The 13,147-nt window shown below is 38.5% G+C and overlaps 1 protein-coding gene across 2 annotated transcripts in view; it reads left to right on the forward strand.

Moving 5' to 3' along the window:
* The window catches only part of DOCK4 (dedicator of cytokinesis 4), a 423,704-nt gene that overhangs the window by 288,858 nt on the left and 121,699 nt on the right, over nt 1–13,147 (forward strand). For both annotated transcript variants that reach the window (XM_090042292.1, XM_090042293.1), the window contains exons 15-17: nt 2,362–2,524; nt 5,080–5,186; nt 6,538–6,694. In XM_090042292.1, the coding sequence (XP_089898418.1) occupies nt 2,362–2,524; nt 5,080–5,186; nt 6,538–6,694 (427 nt within the window). The remainder of the gene's footprint in view (nt 1–2,361; nt 2,525–5,079; nt 5,187–6,537; nt 6,695–13,147) is intronic.

Raw genomic sequence — 13,147 nt, forward strand, 5'->3', positions numbered from 1 at the left:
GAGCTGTTATTTGGGAAGTAAATGGGAAGCATAGAGGAGTCTCAGTTTCTGTATGATCAGTTTGGCTCTCATTTACATTGTTAGTTCATGGCTGTGCACGTACTCCCTCTGCAGTGAAATTTATGGTAAGATGTGACTGTTAATATACCAAAACACAGTAGACTCTTGCCATTGGCCATATCGGTACCAAATCAAAAGGTTAAATAGTTTCCTATAGCAAGAGTGGCCAACTGCGACATGGGTCCTAAAAGCAGTTTGGACAGCCTCTGTGTGTAGGATGCACACGGACCAGGGAGGGAACAGCATCACAGTGGCAGATAAGTCAGAGCAGAAAGCAGGCAGCACAGGGAAGAAAGCAGAAGGAAGAGCAATAGATTGGGCAGGAAAAGCAGATTGAAATTGCACTCAGGGAAGTTGCAGGGATAATTTGTGACATGCTTACTGAAAAGGTTGGCTCCCTCTACCCTATAATAACATTGTCTGAAGTTTAGACAGTGGCAGAACCTGTCACTGTGATGTCAAAGTACCTGCAAGCTGCCTGAAAGGGGTAAAAATCACACCCACATACAAATGCCAGAAACACTACCCACCACATCCTGTTTTAATTAATGATAGATAATCTGAAATGTCAAATATAGAAAAGGCTGAAACAAATGGTCTGGCTTAGTTATTAAAAAAAAAAAAGTAGTAAAATGAGGTCAGGGCACAAAGTTATTCTGTGGGGCTAGAGAAGATTTCTCATATGGCTTCTGGTCTCCAGAGATGGCCAATGACAGCTGAGTCAGGACCCACTGACTCTCCACCCTGCTTTCCCAGTCTCTCCTATTGGGGCGGGGAAAGGGGCAGTGCTGGGGTCTGAGGCAAAAAAGCATGCAAAACTCTAAAACGCTTGGTTCGGAGAGGATACCTTTTATTTGACCAACTAAGAAATCGCAAAAAAAAAAATCTTTTTCTGTAAGCTTTTGGGCTCACATGCCCTTCATCAGGCTCAGGGAAAATTAAAGATGGTAAAATGTCCCCATAGGTAAGAAATAAACTTCATTTTTGCACAGAAAATGGTGCAAAATGGTTCTTCCTTTAGAGGATCAGTTTAAGTACTTCATCCATTCTGTAAATACTTTTCAAGTGGGAATGTGTATGCTTGCAGTTTAGAATGCTTCCAAGGCATCTGGAGCACTTCAAATGCTACTTCTTCCCACGGCTTTGTTCTTTTGTTATGAAGTAAACTGTCCATTCCCCTAATCTTTATACTAATCTCTTCTCTGATCCCATTCCTGTTTGACTTCATTTATTTTGATTTTGAAGAAAACACCATTGTACACAGGCTTTTAGATGAGATCACTCCAAGGCCCATATATGGTGGCTTAATATAGGAGTTGTCAGCTGGGGGGTACACATACCCCTGGGGGTACTTGGGAAGCGCCACCACTGCTGCTTTGCATTGGGCCACTGGGGGACCTCCCCATCTTGCTTGGCAGCTGGGCGCTGGGGAACACTTACTCCCCATTCCACATCCAGAAGGGGGTACTCACCAGGAGGAGTACCCACCAGGAAGGATACTCTCCTTAAAAAGTTTGAAAACCCCTGGCTTAATGCATACCTATCTCTGCTGCAGATACCTCATCTAATACCTTGTAAGATCACATTTGCCCTTGTGAAGCCACCTTGCATTTATGGCTCATTGGGTGCATCTACACATGTGCTTTACTATGGATTAAACTAATTAGCTCCACAGTAAAGCATCACTTCTACATGTGCTGGTATTAGGGCTCAGTAAACTACTTAAATCTGCTGTAAAATAGTACTGTTGGGTACAGTACTATCTTATGGTAGAGTAAATAGTTGCACTGAAACTCCTAGTTACTGCCTAACCCCACAGGTTCACAGGTTCAGCATCCTTGTGCCCCAGCCAGCCCCAACACTGCCACCTGGAGCCTCCGCCCCCTGGTGCCCTCTGCCAGTCCGGGCCTGCTCTGTCCTGGCTCATATTGCTGCTGACCCGGGTGCATGTGTAGACAGCATGCTCAGGAGCAGTTTACTTTGGCTCAAACAGCTCCAGAGTTTATTGCTTCACCTTAATTTCACATAGATGTACCCATTGTCAGTTTATTACTTAGGCCCTGAATATTGCATAGTTCTTCTTCTTTCATGCTCTAATTCTTTTCTGTATTGTTGATACCTCCTAACTTCTGTTTCTTCAGCAGATTTCATTAACATACACTATAATGTTTTGTACCAAAGTCTCTAATGAAAATGTTAATGTAAATATTTAACAAAATTGATTCCAATATTGATCCTTAAGAAACTCTCATTGTAAATTTAATGTCTTCAAACCATTAATCCATTTGTTTTCTTCATTAGGATTTTATCTCCTTTGGTTCTGGGGAGCTGCCAGCTAGTGAGTACCACTCCTTTGTCCTTTATCATAACAACAGTCCCAGATGGGCTGAGCTACTGAAACTTCCTATTCCTGTGGATAAATTCAGAGGAGCACACATCCGCTTTGAATTCCGACATTGTTCCAGTAAGCATTGTACATGATTTATTGTTGTATTATGTTAGTTCCATTAAGCACATGGAACTTTATAATATCTGAGGAATAGAGAGAACTGATTAAAGTTCTCTTCATAAGTTTCATAATAGAGCTTTTCAGTTAAATCAGCTAGTAAAATCCAAAACGAGTGGAAATTTGTTACTTGATATATTGCTCAATCTCCTAGTATTCTGTAAGTGTGTGTAGACATATACAGAAAGAGAGAGAGAGTTTGTTTTTTATGAATTTTCTCTTTAGTAATAATGAAATCGTCCTCGCATCCTATATTCTTGGTCAGAGTAAAATAACTGCAACACTTTGAGGGAGATAAGAACTCTGTTCTGGTGATGGGGAGTTACAAGGGTGATCATTCCATTTTTTTCCCCTGCAAAAATCAGTTTTTCAGACATCAGAACAAATGACGTGAACAACCTGGGCCAAGGTGAATGCCCCAAACAAGGTAATATAAAGATAGTTATTTAACAACAACAAAAATCAGGGGAATGGCATAGGCCAGGCTCTCTCCCTAGAAAAAATATCTTAAAACTGCAGCCAAAATATGCTCATTGTAAAAAGCTTTGACCTGTGTTATACCTACATCTTACTCCAATACCATCTCCCTAGACCACATTTTCACTTTGGGTGAGCCCAAATCTTACCCTTTGGTTGCATGTCTCCAGCATATCTGAAACCTCAAGTACAAGCACATTCTAATAATATCTACTGTTGTCATAGGTAGCATGCACTGTATAAATTTCAACAATAGCAAATATAATCAAAAGCATGTGCAGTGGCAAAATAATTCTGACGTTTCACAAGGAGGCAGACTAAGCTGTATATACAATCAGCAGTTCTCATGCTGTCAATAAAAGCAAATTGCTTAAAGGAAGCCTTGCACATGAAAACTAACTGGCTAAGCTGACAGAGTACTCCAGGGAGAGCAGAGCCTGCTTTGACAAGCATTTGTGGGATTACAGAGCAGCTAGGAAATCAAAGATAGATATATTTGCATCAAGGAATGACATCAAGATAGTTTAGAGTTTTCCCATTAGGTCAAGAGTAAAATAAGTGTTTGTGGCCCAAAGTGTATCTAAATGCTCAAGAGCCATTTAAACCTTGCAAAACATCAAATGCTGTGAAAGTAATATATTTGTAGGGTAAAAATATTTTCTTTTTCTGAAGCAGCCATTTGAACGAGCATTTTCTTGTTGTTCTAAAGTGCAATTTCAGCTTTTGCAACTGCTGTGTTGTTCTTCTCGATTTCCTTTGAGAGACAGAGAGCTTTTATGAACCAAAGTTTACTTCATCAGACATTGTGAAAAGACAACTTATCAGGGTAAAGTGGAGTGAGTAATTAGAATACCATAGGTGGAAAAATAAGAGGGTGCAGGAGGAAGAGGGAGGTAAGCGGAGTGCTGTGAGAGACATATAAACAGAGAACCGGTAGGAACAACAGGGTCACAAAAATTAATTCCAGTAATGAGATAAAAATCTGTACTCTCTGTTTAAATCATACTTAATATAGTCCAGTTTTTATGATGACCTGTTTTATAATTTTCTGTTCAAACTGGGTTTTAATATTTTTCCCAGTCAGAACAGCAATTCTGAGGTCAGCAATGGAGTGTCCAGGGACATTGAAGTGGTCGACCACAGGCTTTTGTGTCTTTCTGTAGCTGATGTCAAATTGGTGTTCCTTCTTTCTTGCATACAGAGATCACCAAATCTATTCAATGCAGACAGTAGATGGGCATTGTAACACGTGTTTTTGTCATAAGAAATCTAGTCTTACCGGTCGATGTTTCGTCTTTGAAACAGAATCTGGCATCTTGTGGGGTTTTGTTCTTCTTGGGTTTTTTTGATTGGCACAGGCCAGAAAAAGGTAGAGTTTGAAAGATGAATGTATTTGTGTATGTTGTTAATATAAATCATAGGGACTTATATTGGGGAATTGGAGTCTTAAATTGTAAACTGCTTGAAGAAGGGATTTGTTTAGCTCTAAACTTTCCTGCAAAATGTTATTCATGCCTTTGGCACCTGGATTGGCATAGCCTAGAACAATGACATCGTTAATTGATTCCAATTTCTGAGTCACACCAATGACAAAGTGTAGATGTTAATTAGTGGAAGTAAAATCTAATGCACGCATGCAGTTTACACCTATGAGCTACTAATCTTCAATATGGATATAAGCTTTCCTAGAAATTTGCAATGTCAGGTCCAAGGTTTAGCTTTGGGCCCATGCGTAATAAAAGCATTGTATCAAGGGACTTGCAAGTTTATTCCCTGTCCTCCAGAAATGAAAGAATCCCACTATTACCTCTCAGAGCTTGGTATCAGTTCACAGAAAAAATAACATGACATTTCATAACCTGGGAAGAGATATTATGTAATAAAGAGATGTAACGTGTCTTAGTATGGACTGACGCCTAAGAAAAGCCAAATTATGCATTTACATGTTGGATTAGTTTTGATTGCTTTATCTAAAACATACATTATAAACCTAAATCCTGAATGTGGTGATGTTTTTATTTACATGTGTGTTTCAGCAAAAGAAAAGGGTGAAAAGAAGTTGTTTGGCTTTTCTTTCGTGGCTCTGATGCAGGAAAATGGGAGGACATTGCCAGATGGCACTCATGAACTCATTGTGCACAAGGTAATTTTAATCAGAAATCATTAACTGTGATGATTAGTTTGAGATGTACTCCAAAAAAATGCCCAGAAACATTAGACTGAGGAAGGCTGCAATGATTGCCAAATGAATGATAGCTTTGTCAGTGTTCAAAATATCCTCCTTTGGTACTCCACTGAGTTGTATGTTCCCAGTTTGTAACTGTGGTTGCATCTGGTTATATATTTCAGTGCAGTGTGTTTTACTGGAAAGTAATAGTATCTTGTAATGTGTATTTAAATTGTATGCAGAATGCTAGATGCATAAAGAATTCTGTAATGCTAAAAACTGTTATGGCATATAAATGCAAGCATAAAAATAACATTCTTCCATGTTCTTAAGAACTATTGAGAATATTTTACTGTGTGATCTCTCTTCTGGCTACCTCCTTTGCAAACCAATTTGCCATAATACCTGTTTTAAAATTTCTCATTCAAGCCTTCAATAAATAGAATATATTTCTGTTGAGATGGAAGTTGATATACCATTCATGAGTTAAATATCTATAGGTCCTTTCAAAATTATGTAGAATAGATAATGTTTTACATCAAATGTATAGGTACTACTAGAGACCCAAAGAAGTTTTCCAAACCTAATGAGAACTGTCCCTGAAGACATGATAAAAAAAAATGTATTAGTTCTGTTGATGTATGTCTACAAGCTTAAAATTATTTCTAATTTTCCCACTTGAAAACCGTAGCTATTTTTAATTATACAGCAAGCTAAGTCTTCTTTTCAATACCTGAATTTGCTTAGGAACCACTCTCTATAACCACATTAGTTTATAAAGCCATGGGTAAATATTCTGACATAAAGAATTAATAAACATTGTAAATATTCTTTTTGATAGTTTCTTTTACCAATAATATACTAGATGTTCTAAATACATTTTTGAAATAGGGTTATATAAAACCTTGGGTGGGTATTTTTCTGGTGTTTTTTGTGCATTCCTAATACAGATGGTACCTTTGGACATTTGTGTTGTTTCTATGTTAAAGCATCTTACTTCATAATTTATTCAGCATTTTGCACAAGCATATTTTGCACATATTTTTTAAATTGTGTGTCTTCAGAAGTGCTTGGATAAAGGTATTAACATTTCTTTATGTAAAATGATGCTGTCAGATGTAAAAACAAGGTACCATTTTATGCCTCATTTTTTTTTCAAGGAATGCACAGTCTCTAGCAGAATCAGCTTGTTGCAATACGTTCTGGGTAAGATCCTCATTTGGTGAAAATGATCAGTTGAAGTGAGTGGAGCTAGGACAGTTTACACAAGTTGAGGATATGGCCCTTTGTACGCAGTGCCATGATTTTAAATCTGTTATTTTCACAGTGTGAAGAAAACACAAGCCTTCAGGATTCTAGTCGCTACCTCAAACTCCCCTTTTCAAAGGGAATTCTCCTAGGGAACAACAGCCAAGCAGTAAAAACTACTAAAGAGTCTTTCTGGATTACATCTTTTCTCTGCTCCACTAAGCTCACACAAAATGGTAGGATAATACATGTGTGGGTTTTTTAGTACAGTGAATTCAAATGAATGTGATGGGTGGTCTTTTCAATGCCAGACAGGTATTTGTACACTTATGTTTTGCTATAAAAGATAACTGATACTGTTTTCAGTTTTAAAAACACTGTTTGTTCTGTAGTTTTGTTAACCAGATGGAAACCGATGGTACATGATGAACCATTGATTTTTATGTAGTTCAAGGATGCTTTTAAGAGTAACACAATATTGGAATCAAATGCAGTACCCTTGGAATCAGCCATCAAAACCCAGCTGCTTTGAAAAGCCTCTTAATGTGTTTGTTTTACAGCTTTTTATGAAGTGCTTCGTGTAGGCTTCTGGATAAAGTAGTTCTATTTTAATGATGTAGATGTCTTGTATATTGCAGTTACATAGCTTTCTCAAGTAGCATTACTTTTTTGCTTTTTTTGCTCTATTGTAATCATTTAGCAATTTATGATAGGTTAAAACAACCTGGTATACTTGATAGTGTTGTGACCATTACATGTAAATAGATTTGTGTTTGAGGGTTTTTTAATACTGTACTGAGATATTTGGCTAGAATCCTTATGCCACTCTAATCACAGGATTTATTACAGCACGGAAACAACTCAAACAACCAAATCTTTTTTTTTCCTCATAAATACATGTTACTTATCATGCTTGTGATATCTCCGGTTTTATAGTCAGTTGGTTTATCAACAAAAGAGAAAATGGCAGTGTAGTTTAATTGGTTGAACTGATATCTTGAAGTGTAGTTTAATTGGTAGTTGCCAGTTGCCAATTTAGCATTGGCAGTGTAGTTTAATTTGTTGAACTGATAACTTGAAGATCTACAAGGTCCCTTCAAAACCCTACTTCTATGATTTTATTACCCTGGGGATCTTTAAGAAGAGGCTTGATACCTACCTGGCTGGACTCATTTGAGTCCATTTTTTTCTCCCGCCCAGGCGGGGGGTCAGACTTGAAGATCTACAAGGTCCCTTCCGACCCTACTTCTATGATTCTATGATATTATTAGCCCATATTGAATTCTTCACGTTATCATGGTGTGTACAGTGGTCTTTATACATTTGGGTGCCTCTGGGGAGAGCCCTGCACACTGCTACACTCCCCCTCCACACACACACACACGCACCCACAGCCCCCCATGCATAGCCCTCCACAAACCCCAAACCCACCCACCAACATCCAAACACCCTCCCCACATACACACACCTACAGGCCCCCACAAAACCCATACCCACCCACCCTTACCCCTACCCCTCCATACCCTCCCCCCACAATATACATGAGTAAGGCATCATTTTGAGCTATTATGCAATCACCTCTATATAGACAACAAAACACATACAAATCAGGACAAAAATATATTTTTAATTAAATTAAAATACATTATTGTCAATGTTTGATTTTTAGTATGTAATTTGTTTTTTTCCAGTTCCAAGATGGCAAAACCCCTTTCCAAAAGGAGTACTTTTAGGGGCAAGGAGAGGGACTTCCCATGTCAAAGGTCAGGGGTAAGGGGGCAGGACTTCCAGTCCCAAGATGGTGACCAGGGGGCAGGGCACCTTTCAAGGGTCAGGACTACCCTTGCGGCCCTGGACAGCTTGCCAGAACTCGTTAAGTGACCCTGTAACCCCAATAATTGCCTGCCCCTGATATGGACAATACCACCTAGATGGTGACAGTGTTAATTATTTGAAAATGGCAGCTGTAAAGATTTTTAATTATAACCATCTCAGGTTTGAATGAGAATATTCTTCTTTTTTAATTTTCATTGTGTTATGTTCAGTGTCTTTTCCCAAGTAAGACTGTATACAGACAATTAAGGAAAGCATTTATAGTCTGCTTTTACGTGTACATTCATTCTGTATTCTCAGTATTGTCACTTTGCAGCTAACAATTCAAAAGATTGTTCTCCAGATGCTGTTAAAAAGAGATAATGGACGAATTGTGTAGCAGTTACAGATCCTGGATCATGGTAGCACATTAATCTATGAAGGGCAGTAGAAGAGTGATGTAGAAATTGGGTCCAGAAAGTGAGAAGCAAGGATTTCTTAGGGTGATACCTTTTTTGGGACCAATTGTGTCATTGGAATAAAGTAGACAAGCTTTTGAATGCAAGAGACCTGATGAAGAATGTCTTGCCTTTGAAAGCTTGTGCAACTTTATTCCAAATATATACCATATTTACTTGAATATATGCTAATCCTGAATTAAGATACCCCCCTCTCCCAATTATTAGATTGGGAAGTATGGAAAATTTATAAATTTGTTATAATTTTCAGGTAGAGAATCTAATTATTGGAGGTTTGTCTTGAATTTGTTCCTTCCCACTGCTATAGCCGGGAATATTAAATCTACAAAGGTCAGGTGGCCTTCTTGTCTTCTGTCCCCACAACTTCTTTCCCCTGCAGCCTCTTTCCTCCCCTTATTGTTAGGCCCTGCTCTCCCTGAGCATATGGAAGTGAGGGGCAAATTTGAAAATACTGATTTTGAAAAAACCATGCCTGTAGTAATTTGTATGTAGGCAAATTACTATGGTAACTCATACACTTAATTCATCTAGAATTTATGCATTTTACCTGTTTTGAAACTCCTGTAAGTTTTAGTACAGGTACTCCATAACACGCTTTTAGGCACTTTATATATAGTATAAACTATGCATTATATCAGCCCAAAGTTAAATGGGAAAGAAAGGCACAGTTTAGCAGTGGGTGTAAAGAGGAAGTTGAAAATATTCAGTTAGTGGCTAACCATATCTTAAAAAAGAATCAGCGCTATAGTGAACTGAGCACAATGGGCACTACCATGTATCTCATTCAGATGGCTGCACGTGGTGTGTTCTCATCAGCATGTTTGCATAATACGAGCATGTGTTTTATAGTCAGGCTCAATGTTGGCTGCGTTTAATCAAGTTCATAGTTGGCTTCCATTACTGAGCATGTGTTGCATTAAATGACAGTTCATTCAATGAGGTTTCCTTGTATGCAAAAGTAAGATGAGGAGCTTCTTTCCCCATGCTGACTGGGGGGAAACTTCTTATTTAAGTAAATATAGTAGTTGAGCCAATAAAAGATATCACTAAGACATTCTTACCCCTATAAAGGATGGTATTCTGTTCTTTTTTGGATTCTTAGATAATCTGATTTGTTTGGCTTCATCACAGGTCAGCAACCTACCACCCATGGAACCATTGATCCATCCCCTGGACTGTGGGGGCTTTGGTGTTCAGCAGTGGAGGGCTTTGCCTGCACTGCAGCTTGTTGCTTTGGCCATGCCACACTGCTGCTGGACAGCAGAAAGAAGTGGCAGAGGTCGTGGCATCCAGGTCCTAGAGTTGGCCTGCCTGGACCTGAGCTTGGTTATTCCAGCCCACTGTTGGGAAACAATGCTAACCCCTGCTCTATGGAGTAGTCATCTAAGCACCAAGAATACCACTTAGCTACTGAAAGATTGTTACTAATACCAGCATTTTACTACAAATTAGATAAGGAGAAGAATACATTTTAAAAAAGAACATGAACCACTGGTCCTCTCTCAGCTCTAGGAGTTCAGATTTATTCTAGCAACACTCCAGGGGCAGAGGATATTTCTGTATATTGCTCAATAGCCAGGATTAGCTTTCATTTTAAACTTTCTCTCTCCAAAGATATTATTTGGGGAGGTTCGCCTCAGCAAGTTTCTGGCTCTCCATTCTTATAAACAATTAAACAATTAGGAAATGAATGCAAAGCAGAGCATGCAATTACTTGGTCTTTTGACCATTACCTTGGCTATCCCTCCTGGGATTCAGCATATTTATTTAAAAAAAAATGAAACATTTAAAATATAATGTATTTACTTTTATACAGTAAGCATTCATAGGAACAGCTTTGTATGGATAAATACAAATTTCACTATGTTTATCTACAGTACAGCCTCATTATAATGAACCCCCATGGGACCAAGAGAAAAGTTCATTAAATCACAGTGCGGGCTTTCCTTCTTTCCTTGACCATTCCCACCTATTCTGAGAGGACTGCCTTTAGCCCCCACCATTCACCTTGCCATGAGCGTTAAGGGGAATAGGAAAAGAGAGGACATCTCTTTGCAATGTCAGCCATTATGAGCTCCTCCCCCAACTGCCTAAGGAGTCTTTCACTCACACTAGTAGTTTATTAGAGAGCAAAGTAGCCTATGGAACAAATACCTGCACTATATTCCTCAAAAGAAAGTGCCAGTGATTAGCCTGACTTTCTCTCTCCTCTCCTTTTTCTCTTCAGCCTTCAGTAACTTTGGTATTAGCCAAAAAGATATCTGTTCCATGATTGAATAGGCACGTTCCATCATCCCAAAATGATAAAAGTACCCAATACAGTATATTTTTAAGTATTGCTCTTTCCCCATTTCCACTTCCTGGGCATCTCTAAATCATTTAAATACAAAACTTATTTAATAGCTTTATATATTTATTTTGAATATGCACATTCTCCAGAGTTGTGAGAGATTTATATATGCCTAAACACATAGACTTCTTGCAAATGTTAAAAAAACCAAAACAAAATGGTACTTTAAACTCTGCACACTTCCACCCTAAGCCCCGGTGCATGCCCAGAAGAGGCAGCGCATTAGTTGGACCTGGCTTGGTTGATGTCTGTATAGAGAGGGCGCTCTAGTGAAGCTTTTTGGCGCTTCTATCTAATAGCTGATTGAACCAACTTTAGATAAAAGTGCCCAAAAGCCCCAATGAAGTGCCCAATGTATACAGACGCTGTGAAGCTGAGTCGAAGTAACGTTCTGCTTCTTCCAGTAAAGCGTGCATATATATATTGTAATGTCTGCAAGTAGCCATAGTGTCCACCCTGCGAGTAAGTAGGAGGTTAGGCTATTTTAGCCAGTTGGTCTGTGTTCAGTATGGTTCCTCACCAATTGAAACAAGCCCCACAAAACCAAGCGGTTTCACAATAAAAGAGCATGTAACAATTTCTGGTTTTTCAAGGGACTGATCTGTACCTAGTTTATCAGTCTATCCACCTTCACAAAAACATGATTCAGCACTAAGTGATGCTGAATTAGAAAACAATAGTGGAGCATTCACAGGGGTGTTTACAAGAGTGTCCACACCTTGGAGGTACTGGAAATCACAAAGCCGAACCCCAGACAGCTGTTCTTAAACCCTTTTCATATAAAAGTAACTTATTTATTTTTAATAGCTAAGGTTAAAACCATTGTGATGGTGCTAAAATGTTTGGGGGGTTGTTGTTCTTGTTCTTGTTTAAATTAACACATCAACTTACATAAAAGAGAAGATATGAAATGTAGGTTTCTCTCAGTCTTTATCTGCAGCATTGACTTATCTTCCGAACTTGTAATTTCCCAGTGTGTTTATTGTGTTTGCATCAGGCTATTTGGAAGCATTTTATGTTCTCATTTTCTTAATACATGTAATCTATTGTTTCTGTCCCTTCCCCCTCAGTCTCACACATGAGTGTTTCATGTGTATTTGAACTGTTCTCTAACATTATCTCAGTTGTCTTTCATTCCTCTCATTTCCCTTAAAATGAATTCTTTGAAGTGAATGTCTTACGCTTGCATTTTTGTTAATCCCCAACAAATATTTTATACTGAGTGAACCATCTTCCTTCAGGAAAATCGAAGCCAGTCTCTATTTGATAAGTCAAGGGCTACCGAGGTATCAGTGGAGATAGCTGTTTGCACCATCCAAAAGGCATTTCCTCCAAGGTGGGAACCTTGTTGTGTCAAGGTTACAGAAGAATGAGTAAGGAGAGACTTATAATCTAGTTTTGATCCTTTAAATGTGCCCTTACACATTGATAGTTCTCCACTGAACTATCAATGAGAGCCTAATGGTCAGCCTGCAGGTGTGGATAAAACAGAATATCTTTGGGTCAGAATCGCTTCAGGAATTGTTTTAGAATACTGTTAATGATCTGTTAGACAAGCTAACAATATAGTTGAGTTTGGAGATGAATAGAGGTCCCTGCAAAGTTATTTAAGCCTTACCTAGTGAGATGTAGATTGGAGAACAAAATATTAATAGCAGTGGGATGCAGTTATTCTTGACCAATGGAAGAGGCACTGAGTGAACAGGAAGTTGTACTGTTTTATGCTTGGCTTTTCATAGCAAGACCATTAAAGAAGAATGAGTGCTAGAAATTATTTCAGGTTGAAAAGCCATGGGTTGATTCTGTTTATCAAATGGAGGGGTAAACGTGTGCATCTGTAACTAAGGTTTTCGCTTTCAAAAGTCTAGTCTTTGTGTGTGGGCAGACAAAAAACAGTTGTATCAGTTTAAACTCCTCAAAGTAGAACTCTTATGAGCATGTGTCAGCCAATCTGCTCCGTTTCATGCGTCTGCTATAGTATGTAAAATTTAATCAGAAAGTTACCAGAAATATTATAGTTTAGTTTTCTTTTACTCTGGGATAGAGCA

This window comes from Crocodylus siamensis, chromosome 4 (assembly GCF_052110815.1).
Source record: "Crocodylus siamensis isolate JL-2025a chromosome 4, ASM5211081v1, whole genome shotgun sequence".
NCBI classification, from domain to species: domain Eukaryota; kingdom Metazoa; phylum Chordata; order Crocodylia; family Crocodylidae; genus Crocodylus; species Crocodylus siamensis.